Source organism: Rhinolophus ferrumequinum, chromosome 17, assembly GCF_004115265.2.
Source record: "Rhinolophus ferrumequinum isolate MPI-CBG mRhiFer1 chromosome 17, mRhiFer1_v1.p, whole genome shotgun sequence".
Classification (NCBI taxonomy): domain Eukaryota; kingdom Metazoa; phylum Chordata; class Mammalia; order Chiroptera; family Rhinolophidae; genus Rhinolophus; species Rhinolophus ferrumequinum.
Window position 1 is genome coordinate 49,010,974 of NC_046300.1, and position 16,447 is coordinate 49,027,420.

The 16,447-nt window shown below is 40.9% G+C and overlaps 1 protein-coding gene across 5 annotated transcripts in view; it reads left to right on the forward strand.

Annotated features, from left to right (window-relative positions):
- Positions 1 to 16,447, forward strand: part of CACNA1D (calcium voltage-gated channel subunit alpha1 D) — a 315,463-nt gene that overhangs the window by 151,577 nt on the left and 147,439 nt on the right. For all 5 annotated transcript variants that reach the window (XM_033132022.1, XM_033132024.1, XM_033132021.1 and 2 more), the window contains exons 4-6: positions 3,296 to 3,435; positions 11,616 to 11,758; positions 16,081 to 16,233. In XM_033132022.1, coding sequence (XP_032987913.1) covers positions 3,296 to 3,435; positions 11,616 to 11,758; positions 16,081 to 16,233 — 436 coding nt within the window. The remainder of the gene's footprint in view (positions 1 to 3,295; positions 3,436 to 11,615; positions 11,759 to 16,080; positions 16,234 to 16,447) is intronic.

Consider the following 16,447-nt stretch of genomic DNA (forward strand, 5'->3'; position numbering starts at 1 on the left):
AGAGAAGCCAAATTCTTTAAAAAGGAGAGAAAGGAGGACAAGAGAAGGGGATAAAAGAATCCTAAACAATTCAGTTAATACTAATGGCCCTGGTATTATAAATAAAAGCCAAGAGGAAAAACAAGCTGTGTTTGGTAGGTGTACTCTCTGTTCCTTGCCTTGTTTTTCTGCTCTAAAGTATAAGCGCTGTGTTGACGTAGGGATGTAACTGCTATGAATATTGATGGCAGCAAAAGCCTTTCCCCCCCTTATCTGGCCTAGTAAATAAAGCAGAAAGGATTAAATGGAAAGCGGAATTATAAAACCAGCATGCTGTTTTCAGCTTATCTTGTTCCCTTAGAACTCTAAGTCTCCAAAACGTATTGACGATCTACATTTGGTGGTAAGGGTCTAATTTCGGTACAGTGGATTGGCATTTTCAGGGATGTTTGTTCTGCTTAAAGCGACAGAATTGCTCTACCTTTTAGCTCTCAAAGTTAACGTCACTGCCTCCTGGAAGCCCGCCCTCCTCCATCTCTCCTCCCTACCCAGTAGCAGAGTCGGTGCCTGTTCCTCAGATCACACACAGTGTGTGCCAGCACCTCCCCTGGGAGCACCCCACTCGGGGCCATGGCAGTGAACGGGAAGAGGAGCCCTTGCCTGTGTGAGGTTACAGGGAGAGTAAGCAGAGTCGTTGGAGGTCTGTGTGTGGCAGAAGGCGTCCTGCACACTGCTGCCCTGGGAGCGTTTTACAAGCTTGCTCACCCCAGCCTGGAGTGCTCGGCTGTGGGGGAGAGGGTGAGATCGTGGTTGAGGACGGTCCCTGCAGCCTGGCAGCGGGGCTAGGGTGCATGGGATGGGCTGGCCCCAGGAAAGCAGGTTTTTGTTGTGAGGTCTGGAGGAAGCTTGGGTATGGAGGTTGGGAAGGAGCTAGGCGTAATTTGTTTTTTATTATTAAAGTATAATTGGCCATACGATATTATATTAGTTCCAGGTGTGCAGCATTGTGATTTGGCATTTATGCGTATATACCTGACAGTGTGATCACCATAAATCTAGCAACTATCACTGTCACTGTGCAAAGTTATTACTGACTATATTCCCTGTGCTGTACATTACATCCCATGGCTTATTTGTTTTATACCTGAAAGTTTGTACCTCTTATTCCTCCTCACCTTGTCTGCCCGTCCCTCTATCCCTCTCTCCTCTGGCAACCATCAGTTTGTTCTCGGTTTCTATGAATCTATTTTTGTTTTGTTTTATTCTTTTTGGTTGTTGTTTAGATTCCACATATAAGTGAAACCATATGGTATTTGTCTTTCTCTGCCTGATTTATTTCATTTAGCATAATACCCTCTAGGTCCATCGATGTTGTTGCAAATGGCAAGATTTTATTCTTTTTTTGTGGCTGAGTAATATTCCATTGTATATATGTCCCACCTCTACTTTATCCATTCATCTATTGATGGACGTCTAGGTTGCTTCTATTGTAAATAAGGCTGCAATGAACATAGAGGTGCATATCAAGCAGGCTTTTAAAATTGAAAACACACCGACTCCGGCTAATTCACACCACAAAAGAATTTATTGGACTGCTGTGATGGTGTACTGAGATCAAAGAGTGCTTCTGGAGGGCAGGTTAAAAGTGACAGGGACCTGGGAAGGAACAACTGATAAACGGGCTTTCTGACATGACTATTGAGGAGCTGAGAATGGGGGTGAAGGCTGAGGTACAGCAGTGGTTGTGTGGCTCCCCTGGTGGTAAAAGGGAGGATGCCATGATCAGACATGTGCAAATTCAGCAGGGGTCTGGAACTGGCCAACAATGGAGGGGTAGCACGCGGGGGGCAGAAGGCTTGAGCCCAGGGCGGCTTAGGCAAACTAGCAGTCACATATAACAAAGCAAAGTCCTTGCAGGGGAGAAGTGGACTAACCTTCTGGTGTTATCAGAGGGCCAAAGAAGCAGACTTGCTGTTTGTCACTGACCTCTCTTGGGACTTTCTCTGTGTACATGTTAGAAACCCATACCCTCCCCTACGATACTAAATCTTTTGAGGCTAGGGACCACAGTGGAGACAGTTTTCTAATCCTGGCTCCTAGTATAGGGCCTGTCACGCAGAAGAGATGCTCACTAAGTGTTTCCTGGGCCACATTTATTTGACCTCTTGCACGAGGCATCTTAATAAGTGAATTCTTTGATTTCCATTTTCCTAATATTGGTAACTTTCCTCAGGTCCCACAGAGTACAATTAATGTTAGTAGGGGATGTTATGGCCTCTATGGAAGAGTTTAATTACTGATGATTTTTAATTTAGTTATTATTTAAGTAGCTTCTTGCCAGGGAATGCCTCTTGGAAAACTAATCACACACATCCCAGTTGGTCCATATTTCTATTAAAACAAGCTGTATAAAGAAAACCTTTGTAAAAGAGGAAAGAATAAAAACAATAGAGAAAAGAGTCAAAAATGTTAAATGCTGATGGATGTGTTTTCTACACACGTGGAGTTGCGTGAGTTGCAACTGGAAAGGTTCTAAAAGTCACCTAGCCTAAGGGCGAAGTCTTAGAGGTCAGTGGCAATCAGATGGAATGACTGCTGGGGCTGGGAGAAGAGAAGGTTTGGAGGCTGAGCCCAGGCTCCCTGGAAACGCGTATGGTGGCCACTCAGCAGTGTCATCCAGGAGATGTGGCATGCCAATTGGCAGGCAATGGGTTTACCATCCTGAATTCATCTCCCCGCCCCCCTTACTGTGTGCATGAGAAAACTTAAGTCCAGAGGAAAGGAGGGCCTTGCCAAGGTCACCTTGCTGCTCCAGTGACAAGCAGACCCTGACTTAGAAGTCACATGTAAACCCAAGAGCAAGAGAGGGTCAAAGCAGACACATCTTCTTTTCTTCCAGAGGACATTCTGTTCAAAGCCGCCGTTTGGAAGCTTTATTGCACACTCGTGCTTTTCTGTGCCTGATTTGGCAATCTCAGGAGGAAAACATGCTGCGTTTTGCAAATGTGTGCAAATAACAAACATGCCCGTTATGTCCTAGGCAGACTCATTGCACATGCATCAGGGCAGGTGGCAAAATGCAGTCATGCAGTCCAGAATGAGAAATGTTTTACACTTAGTTGCTTATGAGCAATTCAGTGTTAGAACTAAAACGCCTTCCTGGCCCAGGTGCAGTGTTAATTGTCTCATTTCTCATAATAAAACTTTGCTTGGAGAAAAATGCTTGGATATGAGATGTTGATTCTAATCCCTGTTTCTTTATCTTTTCTTCTTCCCCTCCCACCCTTTTTCTTTGTCTCTTTGTTTTTCTTCACAGGAAAAAGTAGAATATGCCTTCCTGATTATTTTTACAATCGAGACATTTTTGAAGATTATAGCGTATGGATTATTGCTGCACCCTAATGCTTATGTTAGGAATGGATGGAATTTACTGGATTTTGTTATAGTAATAGTAGGGTAAGTCTCTTTTATTTTGGGGGAAATGTTTGTTTGGGAAATAGGAGGTGGGGAGTAACAGAAAAACAGTGTCTTGTGGGGGAATATGATTTCTATGCCAGTGATTGCAGCCAGAAACTGTCAGAGTTCTTTGAAGAATGGTGACGCTGCTGTCCATCTCTGGGCAGAACTGGTTTGAAATTCTCTCAGGATTATTACCCTCCCCCCTTTCAGTTGCGTGTTCTAGAAGAAGCAAGTCTAAGCTCTGAATGTGAGAGGGTTCATCCTCCAAGGCCTCTGGTTTCCACAAATAGGCCAGCCCTGCTGGCCATGTGAGTCACATGTGTAGACCTCTTATATCTAGCACCCTGTTAAGTTAAAAAAAAAAAAGGTAATAAATTCTTATAGCAGTGAGGTACTCTGCTATTTAACATCCCTTGAGCAAAGCTATTAATTCTTTCTGCTGACTTGTGGGAAAATACTTTGGCATGCTACTATCCCATTTTAAATAACAAAACAAGTGTCTGAATAATGTCAGATATCTGGCATGAAATGAAATAAGCCAGAAAATGCAGAGAAGCAGGCGTTTTCCCGAAATCCTGTCACAGGAAGAAGTACCAACAGTTTAAGTGAAAGGAGAATGTTCAAATGAAAAACAGGGGCCTGTGTTATTCTGGTCCTTCCACACCTAGAAATGTTGCTAGCAAGAGAAAAATGAATCAGTGTCAGGGGAATGCCGTTTCTCTGGACCAAATACCCACACAGGACAGTAAGGTATATCCCATTGCTGAGTCTTAGTTACCCAGCTATAAAATGGGTTGCTTCTAAAATTACATTTGGTCCAAAATAGAGGGATTGTTAAATGGTCTCTCTGTTTTCATCTCCATGACTTTATTGAGCTGCCTTTTAGAGTTGAGTAGGGTAATTTTTCTTTTGGATTATTCTTTTATCATGACTCCTTTGGCTTTTCATGGGAGACTAATACAGCTGGGTATTGGTAGAATGGGATCTATTTTGAGCTTGTCATTTCAAACCTAGGAAGTTAAAATGGGAAATGGTGGCCCTGCAGGATAATTATACTCAGGGGAAAAAAAATTAGCTTTTGCAGAAACCAGCATAGTACATCGGCACCTAAGGTATCACTGCAGAGGTAGTACAGTTAAAATGAACAGCTGGTAGATATGTACCACACCTTCCTGTATTTGGTGAACTCTATCTAACAAGGAATGGCTAGCAGGAGCCTTCCAGGTCTCTTGGTTCTGAAATAATCTTGCTATGCCTCTCCTGACCCTGGACTTTCTGTTCAGCTAGAGGATGGAGCTGCTTAGCTCCATTTCTTTTGTCCATACCCTACATTCACCTTGGCTTTCTATCTGGAGACATTTTTCAGACTATAGTATGGCAGAAAGACAGGGAATCAAACAGAGTGTGGTGGTCTCATTGAGACAGAAACAAGAGTTCAGGGAGGCTGAGGTGGCTGAAATTTGAGAGGCAGAGCGTGGGAGAGGAGAGAGCTAGTCAGAGAAAAAACTCTATAAATATGTCTTGGGCGTCCTCACGAGCTTTGGCTGAAGACTAAGCCACAGTTTCATGGGGTGTGATTCCATGAGGCCAGGCAAAGAACACTATTATGGAACACAAACCAGAATGGAAAGATGTCATTGAACACCGTTGATTGTCAGAAGGGCCATTATTAGGGACAAACTAACTCTAGGGCAGGAGTTGGCAAACTATGGCTAGCAGGCCAAATCCAGCTTGCTACCAATTTTTGTAAATACTGTTTTATTGTAAAAGAGTTACATATTTATTTGTGGAGTTGAGTAGTTTAGGTCCACAAAGCCTAAAATATTTTGTGCCTGTCCCTTTACAAATATTTTTGCCAACCCCTACTCTAGAGACAGGACTACCTGAAATCGTTACTAACAATGTTTGAAAAAGGGCCTAAAAAGGAGCAAACTGATACAAAAGTAACTTAACTGCCTGATAAAACTCCATACTCTTTAAAGGAAGAAAACAAAATCTAGACATTTAACAATGTGTCCAGCATCCATTTGAATATCTCTAGACATACGAAGAAATGTGACCCATAACCGGGAGGAAATTCCATCAATAGAAACAGACCTAGAAATGATAGAGACGATGGAATTAGTAGAGAATTATTTTACAGAACTTTAAAAACAGCTATTATAAATATGTTTATGGACTTACAGGAGTGCATGACTACAATGATGAAAGATAGGACAATATAAAAAAAATCAAATGGGACTTCAAGAGCTGGAAAATACATCTGAAATGAAAAGTTTTCTGGATTGGCTTAAGAGCAGATTTGACACAATAGAAGAAAAAATTAAGGAACTTGAAGACATAGCAATAATATAAAGAATAATGATGATGATCTGTAGGGCAATATCAAGTGGTCTAGCATACATATATTTGGGGCCCTAGAAGAGAGGAGATAGAGGGGAGACATAAAAAATATTGATTCCAAATTTTCTAAATGTGATGAAAAGTATGAACTCACAAGTCCAAGAAGCTCAACAAAGCCCAAGCAAAATAAACACAAAGAAAGTTATAATCATAATTATATTGCTCAAAACTGAAGAGAAACAGAAACTCTTAAAAGCAGTCAGAGAAAAAAGACATTACAGACTTCTTGTGAGCAAGTATACAAGCCAGAAGACACTAGACAGACATCTTTGAAGTTCTAGGGAACCTAGAATTCTTATGCAGTGAAGATATGTTTCAAAATTGGAGTAAAAGAAACTTTTTCAGACAAATGAAAACTGAGAATTCATCACCAGTAGACCTGCACCTCAACAAATATTAAAGGAATTTTTTCACACTGAAGGAAAAGGATACCAGATAGAAATACGGATCTACACACACACACAAAAAATGATGAATGCCAGAAAGAGTAAATGCATGGGTACATATTAAAATTTTTCTCATTTTAAAATCTCTTTAAAATTGACTATTTAAAGCAAAGACAATAACAGTGTATTGTGAACTTTATAGCTTCTATAAAATTAAAATATTTGACAACAGTAGCACACAGGACAGGAACAAGGAAAAAGAGCCATGTACTATTGCAAAGTGCTTATACAGTAGGTGAAGTGATAAAATATTATTTGAAGGTAGACTGTGATAAGTTAAAGATATATATTGTAAATCCTGGAGCACAGGTTGGCAAACTTCAGCCCATAGACCAAGTCTGGTTTACTGGTTTTTTCCTCCTACATTGACAAAGGAGCAAAAAGTATTTTGCTGTCTGCTTTGGTAGGTAAAATTTTATTGAAAGACAGTCACCCTCACTCATGTCTATACCTATTTGGTGTTAAGATGTCAAAATTGAATAGTTGTGACAGAGACTCTATGGCCTGCAAATCCTAAAATAGTTACTATCTGGCACTTTACAGAAAATTTTTGCTGACATTTGCTCTAAAGGAGCCCCTAGAAAAATAAAGAGGTATAGCTAACAAGCCTATATTGGAGATTAAATGGAATTTTTTTGAAAAGCTCCATCCAAAAAAGACAGGGAAGAAGAAAAAAGGAACAATGGACAGAGCAAATAGAAAAGAAACAGCAAGATGATAGATTTAAACCCATCTAAACCCTCATTAAAATCCAGAGTTTATCAGATTTTATATGTGAAAAAACAAAAACACCCCCAAATCCCCAGTCTATAGTGTCTATAAGAAATCTCCATATAAAGACACAAACAATTGGAATGTCAAAGGACAGAAAAATACCACGCAAAAATGAATCAAAATAAAGCTAGAGTGGCTATATTAATATCCAACAATGTAGATTTTGGAGCAAGGAATATTATCAAGGATAAAGAGAGACATGTCACCATGATCAAGGTGTTATTTCATCGAGACAATATAATAATCCTAAATATATATATGCCTGATAATAAAACCTCAAAATACACAAAGCCAAAACTTACAGAACTGAAATGAAGAATAGATAACCCTATAATTGTAGTTGTAAATTTTGACTCTTGAAGTGTTGGTAGAACATGTAGACAGAAAATCACTAAGGATACAGGGAAATTTGAACAGTACCATGAACAACACCAGCTTGACTTAATTGACTATTTTGGAATATTCCACCAGCAAGAACTGGTGGAATCAAATCATACAAAGTTATTTTCTGAATGAATATCAGTTCTTCCCATATTAAGCTAAAGATGGAATCCTAATCTAAATCCCAGCAAAATTGTCTTAGAGATTGGCAAATTTATTTGAAAATTTATATGGAAGTTAGAGAGGCTCTAGACTAGCCAAAGAAATCTTTAAGAACAAAGTTAGAACCTGGTTTTAAGGCTTGCTATAAAGTTACAGTAGTTAAGACTGTGATATTGGCGTAAGGAGTAGACATAAAGATCAGTGACACAGAACAGGGAGTCTAGAAATAGACCCAAAAATTGATTTTAGACAAAGGTATCTTGAAAATTCAATGGGTTGAGGAAACTATTTTCAACAAATGGTGCCAAAACAATTATTTACCCATATGAAAAAAGGAGACTCTTGATTCTTACCTCATACTATATACAAATGTTACCTTAATGGGTCCTAAACCTATATGTGAAAGCTCAAACTATAAAATTTTTAGGAGAAAACCTTTATGACCTTGGAGTAGGCAGAGATTTCTTAGGACACAAAAAGCTCTTGCCATAAAAAAAAAAAATTGAAATTTTGGACCTTATCAAAATGTAAAACTTCTCTGCAAAAGACAGTGTGAAGAAAATGAAAAGGTAATTAACAGATTGGGAAAAAATTATTCACACTACATATAAAGGATTTGTATTTAGAATATATAAAGCAATAAAGAACTCTTACAACTCAGTAGTAAGAAGACAACCCAGTACATAAGTGGGCAAAAGATTTGAACAGATCTTCACAAAAGATGGTGTGTCAAAGGTCAACAAGCACCTGAATAGATGTTCATCATTTGTAATTAGAAAATGCAAATCAAAGCCACAAAGACAGCAGTTCCATAACCACTAGTATTACTCAATGTGAAAAGACTGACAATACCAAATGTTAACCAAGATACAGAGCAACTGGAACTGTCATACACTGCTTGTAGAAATGTAAAACGGTGTAATCATTTTGAAAACAATTCATCAGTTTCTTACAGTATTAATCATACACTAACCATGTTACCAGTACCATGTTAGGTACTTATCCAAGATAAGGGAAAATACATGTTCACAAAGAGACTTTATTTCATAGTAGAGAAAAACTGGAAACAACCTAAATATCAATAGGTAAATAGATTAACTCATTGTGGTATATCCCAACAACTTAATACCGTTCAACAATAAAAAGAAATGTACTGCTGATAAATGTAACAACTTGGATGACTCTTAAAAACATGGTGAGCAAATGAAGGTAAACAAAAGGGAGAACATGCGACTTGATCCTGTTTATATAAGATTCAAGAAAAGGGAGAAAAACAACCCAAGTGACAAGCAGCCAATCAACCCGTGGGTACCTAAGGCTGTGTGCTTGGAGGGAGGATACGAAGGGCTGTGAGAGAACTGTTGGAGATACTGGAACCCTTCTATATCTTGACTGTGGTGTTTGTTACTTGGGCCTGTACACTTTTGTCAAAGCTCATCTCATTGTACACTTTCAGTGGCTATTGTAGATGAATCAGCAGCAATAACATTGATTTAAAAAGTACAAAAAATCATCTAGGAAACTAAAGTAGAACTGGACTCAATGGTCTTTTTTTCTCATTAAGTATGAAAAACTTTAGAACATCAAGTTATTCTTAATCTAAAATATGCACTAAATTGTAGTCAGATGGCAAAAAAGTTGAAAAGAGTAAAAAATAAAATTATGTCTTCATTTGAATCAAATTCCTACTCAGTAAAGTTTCCAGCTGCAGACTGTATCTCAATCCAGGGGATTTTCCGTTCCAAGTCAACTGTGACCAAGTCAACTGCTTTTGTTAAGATTCCTAATAACAGGGACATTAAGAAAGTAGGTGATATTTCTAAAATATTAGCTGTTAATATTGTGACCACAGGAGGACTCGGTGTGCCTACCAGAGCTGATATTATTCCCTGTCTAGAAAAGTTTGATCTGAGCCAACTTTTATCCCACACTTCTAAGTTTTCAGTAAACATACGTTTTAAGCGTTCACACTCATCACTTAAGCTTTCGTAAAGAAGAACGTGGGGTGTTTATTCTATTCTGGTGCTTCCAACTTGTGTCAGGTTAGGCAGATCCTTGCTCTTTCCCCCTGTCTTGGGGTTAACTTTTAATAACAATCTAGGATCAAATACTTTCTCATGTCCTGATCTCCAGGCATATTGTACTTTTTTTGGTTGGGGGGTGGTGATAAAAGGAGTAGAATCACAAGATATTTGAATGAGGGGGGCGAGTCTCTGGATTATTTAATTCAGTTTTCTCATTTTACAGAGAGGGAAATTGAGGCCCAGAGAAGGAGAGGGACTTCCCTAATGCCTCCTAACTCTTAGGAATGAAGCCAGCCCCGACCCCTTCCACTTCTGGCTATCTGGAAACTGCAGCCAGCTTTCCTCTCTGGCTCAGGCTCCTTTCTAGTGGGAAAGATACATTATTCACCTGTTTTCAAGGACATTGCTGAAGAACAGGATAAAGGACCATAATAAAGTATACACTGCAAAACACTGAGACTTGAAAGCAATCTTAAGTCACCACCTGTATAAATTACTTTCCTAACCCTTTGGTATGAAAATTCCTGTGGCTGCCAAATTTCAGAAAAGTTTGAGGTTTTCTTTCTTCTTTTTTCTTTGTTTTTGTGAAGCTATGAACTTGTTTTGGAGGGAGACTTTTAACTTTAGCCTTGCTGCAGGAGGTTACAGTAATTAAACTGTACCAGTGAGAGAAGTCTGTTATCTGAAGCTTTGAAAAGGTGGAGACCTGACTTATTCTCCCCCCTCCGCCCCCCTAACTGGGTTCATTGCTAATTGCTGTACTGTTATTAAAACACATGACTAGTCTTTAAATGGCCCAGAATGACAGGACTGCCTGATCAGGACAGCAAATCAGACCACCCTGTATTTTATGGACTTCGTGTCTTGGCAATCCAGAGGCATGCCAGTGGGGACAGAGTTTCTGCTTTTGGCTGCTAATTAAACTTTAGAAACCTTTTCTTTGTTGCAAGGCCAATCAGTCCCACAATCTGATTGGCCAGAGTTGATTCTGTTTGAAATGGGCAAATTTATATTTATTCTGAAAAACAAGCAGCAATTCCAAAGAATAAATGCTTATTTGAAAGAGCAAAAGTAACTGTCAAATGAGCAGATTGCCTGAAAATAGCTTTATCTGAGAAACCTTCTGAGAGGAGGAAAAAAATTTGTCCTGGCTGCCGGATACAATGTTATTCACATTTCAAAGGAGAACATGGCGGTATTAATACCTTACCTTTGGTTACTGCTTTCGGTCTTTGCACAGCTTCTTGGCATCTGTGATTTACATCATTCCCTGAACATCCCGATGAGGGTAGCGGTGGTTTATAACATATCGATTAAAGTTTGGGACTTGGAAGTCAGTATTCGTTCACTGATTCTCATCAAATATGTTTTGAGTGCCTCTTACGTATCAGGAGCTGTTCTAGGCAGTAGGCTAGAAGGCACTAAATGAACACACGAACAAAACAGACTAAAATTCCCTGCCCTCGTGGAACCGACATCCTAGTGGGGCCAACATACCTGGCCTCAGGTTACTTCTGCCTCTAGTTGTGTGAACTTGGGCAAGTTACTTGTTCTCATGAAGTTTGTTTCCTCATGTATAAGATGGTGTTAATAATAATTTCTACTGCATAGCATTTTGTGAGGATGCATGAGATAATGTGAACGCTCATAAATGGTAGCTGGTGTGAGAACTGTTGTCGTTACTTCTGTTGGGGCAATTCCACTTATCGTCACTGGATCCCAGTAAGTCCCTTCTTCTTGGGGGCTGACTTGCTTGACGCCGCCCCATTGGCAGGGAAACAGAGAAGATCAATCCCTGTCCCCATTCATGTTAGTTATAGGGATCCCGTTCGGGATTCACAGCCCAGTTCTTGCCTTGACCTGGCTTTCCCTTTATTTAAGCAACAGCCATACAGAATTAGCTCTTGTTCAAAAATAACTACTATTATCATCCTGTTTCGCTTCTGTGGGTGACAGACTAACATTTCTTTCTCTCTCCTTCTTTCAGATTGTTTAGTGTAATTTTGGAACAATTAACCAAAGAAACAGAAGGCGGTAACCACTCTAGTGGCAAATCAGGAGGCTTTGATGTCAAAGCCCTTCGCGCCTTTCGAGTGTTACGACCACTTCGACTAGTATCAGGAGTGCCCAGTAAGCATGTTTTGTTTCCTAAAGCCAGGATTTTGTTGATTGTTTTCCTTCTGGGTGGGTCTCAGTATTCTGAAACAAACCGAGTTGCTGTGTACCAGCTGAGGGCTCCGTAGGCGACCATGGAGGCCTTCGGAGTTTGCAGTACACTTTGGCTTGTGCTGTGACTTTGGGTCCCTGAGAGGGGTGGGTAGTGATGTGTCTTCCTGATTTGGAAGAAGACAGAATCTTCTCTTGTGAGAGACGAAGTGAGTGGTGGCATGAGACCCTGAGTATAGGCTTCCTGATTCCAGTCTGGTTTCCCTTCGGTGACACCACACTGGCCATCACTTCCTCCCCAGCCCAGGCCTCCCCCTCAGAAAGTGATGAGGCTTTTAGATGAGGGCTCAACTCACTGCCGTTTGTCAAAGCGGGAGCAAAGTGAGGGAACTGGACTCCTGAAAACTCTGCTCGGCTCTCCACTATTAGGGCCTGTGCCTGTCCTGCTCCGGGGGAAGAAGTGAATGCTTCCGTGTCCTTCTCTATACATGGGGCATCATAGTACCGGCTTGAAGGTGGTTCTGAGGACTGAATGATAATGCAGGGAGAGTCCCAACACAAGGTCTGGCCCCCAGAGGAGACCTGCAGGGGTGAGAGGTGCTGTTATCGTCCACTCAGCTATGATGTCTCTCTGGGCCAGGCCCTAGTGTGCTTCTTGCTGCAGACCTTCAAGCCAGGTTGGGTGCCATCTGAGTGGTAACATATGCCCTGTCTGTGCCCTGCCCAGGAGCTTCTGGCTGCTGCTTCTTCCACAGGAGTGTGAGGTGTGCCCCTGACAGGACGCCCCTGTTGGGGACTTCCGAGGGTAGAAGTCCTAGCACCTTTCCAAGGACTGTGGTTGTGATGTGGCTGCCTGCTCCCAGCTACGGGAAGAATTTGGGACTGCAGGGCATGCCTGTTTTTCACAACTTGGAAAGCCATCAGAAGAGCACAGATCATGGTTTGCTTCTCCTGAAATTCTTTGTGAATTTTTTATTAAACCTGTTGGCGCTCAAAAGGCACCCGAAATTCTCTGGAAGAAAACAGATTTCCAAATTTAACATTTTAAAATGTAGGAAGTGGTGTTTTATGTGTACTTGTTTTTCCAGATGGTTCATTTATTTTCATTGAAAATGATCAGCACAAGTCAAAACCACAGAACTGTCTGGAAGCAATTGAGAAAAATAGAAATACCTTGGAAATGACTGGCGCTGTTCCGTGTAACATGGTTAGATGAGAAAGTCCGTGAGCAAACATGTTCTTTCAGATTTAGTAGTTAACAGCTTAATCTAATTTCAAAGTAACCATGACAACTTTTTTCCCCCAAAGAGCAAATGACAGGACAGCTTGCCTGCGTTGTGTGCTGCGAGCAGACGTGCGGGTGCTGTGGCTTTATGTGTGTGTCTGGCCAGTGAAAACTCTCAGAGCTCACGTAGCATTGGTTTGGCTCCCATGTCTGATGAGGTTTTCACTAAATGACGAGTCCAGTGCTCCTGGATCCTTTTGGGAACCAGTTTTAAATTCTATTTCTTCCTTTCCCCACAAAATATCACTATTTGGAACTTGATGTGGATCTGTATCACATTCTTCCATGGGTCCATGGGGAGAAATGGGAATCTGAGTCCTGTGCAAGGACTTTTCAGCCCATATTTTAACTGCCTGGGGGGGAACACCCAAGTCTCTCATCAGACCCAAAGGGGCTTTGGGGAGAGGGGTCGGTGGCTCAGGTCACGCTATTTCCAGTGCTGGCTGGCAACTATTGCCTAGCGATTTCTTCTCACATACCTACCTGAAATTGTTAAAAATGCCTGGGCAAGTTTGACTGTTTATACCGATCTGAAATTTGGTCATTTCTAAAGAGAATTCAGACTGTCCTACAAGACAGGATTTTGTGTGTATGTGACTATAGATGCATTCAGTGGAAGGCAAATACATATTTCCAAAGATAATAGTTGAGATATTTGCAGAGTTCTTAACCACCCACACTCACCTGATAAGTATTTATTGGAATCCTGGAGCATGAAAGTGGGAAAGAACTCTAGAGGTCATCCCTTCTAAGAGCATCATCTTTTAGATGAGGAAGCTGGAGCCTGTTAAAGAGGTATGACTCATGCAGGCTCTCACAGCCCGTGGGTGGCCAAACAGGGCCAGATCCACATGGAGTCTCCTAGTTCCTGGCCCGCTGTTCTTTCCACTTCATCCCACTGCCTCCTTTGTTGTAGTTCTGTGAGATCTGTACACATCAATTGTATACAAAGGAGCTTAAACTCATGAAGGTACACATACACATTAAGATACAACTTCATTATCTCACAAATTTGGCCAATCTGAAATACAGTAGTTACTTATATATAAGCATATTCATGAAATATATGGCTCACTGCCATAGAATTTAGAAGAGCTAACTGCTGAACGACGGGCTATCCGTGTCTAAAAAAAATAAAAATAAAAAGCAAAAAAACACCCTATCCAAGTAGACTAAAGCAGATGTTTTCTTTTCTTCTCCACCTGTTCTTTCTAGAAGGTGAAAACATTAACAAGCATCTTATTGATCACTTTTTCCAAAAGGAACTATTTGGACGTTAAATATCGGAAGGCAGTACCTAATATTTTGGTCAGAATGAGGGTCTTGGGAAGATGGGCTTTCTGTGAGTCTGAAATTCTCTTATCAGTCTTCCTTCTCCATTCCATCCCCCACCTCTTCCCTGTATTTCTTATCATGGTGAAGTTTTGTTATTATTGCTGATAAATAGTTGCTAATAAGTGTTTTCGGATTTTTAACTTATTTAATTCTAGCATCTTAGCTTCTTAAATTCTTTCATTCTTTCAATATCCTTTCACTCTTCTCACTTAGAAAAGTGAGAACATAATAGAAAAGGGCAGTTTGAGGGAGAGACAGTGGGGAGGAGAAGGAAAAGAGAAGAAGGGGGGAAGAGTGAACTATACAGAACAGAAGCTGTGACCATGGGGTTGTGGAAAGAATGCAGGACACTAACCACGGGCTTCAGGAAGCCTGGGTCTGGTTTCCTGCTGGCACTGTCCCTCCGTCTTCTGCTTCCTGCCATCCGGTCCTCATCCTGAGTGTTGTCCCCCGCCCCTCTTTCCATGATCTCCTTTTCTCTTCCTGTACCATGGCGTGGAGTAGTACTCTGTGGAGAGCTTCTAGGTTGTCATGTCCCTCCGTCATCTCTCAAGCCCACAGTTCAGCTGCAGGACATGTCCGTCTTAATGACACGCCAGTGATCAAACTCACCAGGTCTCCTTCCTTCGCCCCTCTACTCATTCCAAGAGAGCCTCTTTTAGACATGCATATTTTTGTTTAAGCACTAGGATTTGCCCATGACCCGGTCTCCGCGGGTACTTTCTTCTCCTTCAAACTCCGCTGCTGAGGTCTGGTCTCATCCTGATCCTCACCCCATTCTACCTGGAGAGCCCAGCACTTTCCAGCGACTTCTGCACTGGTCTTATATACTGCTGCCCCATTCACCTTTCTAACGAGGCTGCCTTTGGCAGATGGACTCAAGTCTGGCCCTGCGCTGTCTAGCTGCATTCTGCTTTTCTTTCCTGATGTTTTTTTTCCCCACCGTGTGCCCAGCAGCCAAGACTTACCCCCTGCCTGCCTCAGCCCGCATTGCACTGGATCACGGCAGTGCTCTTGGTGCTCCCTTCCCTCTGCCTGGCGTAGCCTCTCCCCTGCCCACCTGTGGAAACCCACCCTCCTCAGCCTCAGGCTGTGCCTCCAGGGAAGATGCCCAGTCCTCTTTCTTCTCCCCGGTGAGAAATGATGATTTTATCCCTTTTTAATTGTAACTGATCTTACTCATACAGCATCGGTGTGCTACCTTAAATTTGTATTTAATTCTTACGGCTCCTTCTAGAATACAATCTCTTTGAGAGAAGACACTTTATGTAATACACCCTCACATCGCCCAAAGCACTAAACCTTATGCTTGCCACACGGTAGCTGTTTAAGGAATTTTGTTGAATGGATGAACAAATGACTGACTTTGATGTTGGACAGTCCCCTCTCCAGCTTTAGTTATTGCATTTGTCAATCGAGTATGTTGGATTAGGTGATCTTGAATATTCCTTTTTAACTATGTCACCTCCAGATATAATGTAAATTAAAAGCTTTGAATATATCTCTGAGTTTTATTATTGTGTGTCATATATATTTCATCAGGAATTATATATATATATATATATATATATATATATATATATATATATATGTATATATATATACATATATATATGCATCATTGAAGTATCTTCCTGGCTCACAAACTTATTTCTCTCTCTCCTAGGTTTACAAGTTGTCCTGAACTCCATTATAAAAGCCATGGTCCCCCTCCTTCACATAGCCCTTTTGGTATTATTTGTAATCATAATCTATGCTATTATAGGATTGGAACTTTTTATTGGGAAAATGCACAAAACATGTTTTTTTGCTGACTCAGGTGAGTAACTAAAATGGTAGCTAACCTAACTTCAAAAAAAAATTTGATTTTCCCCCAAACCACTTTTGCAGTTTTGGGAAAATCTAAAACAAAATGGGGGGCCGGAATAGCCAAGTGTATCAGTAAATGTAATGAGCCAGTTTTTAGTGTGAATCTTGTTCAGAATAAATGAGAATTTAATCTCCTTTCCTATGCTGATTTTCTGTGTAATGTG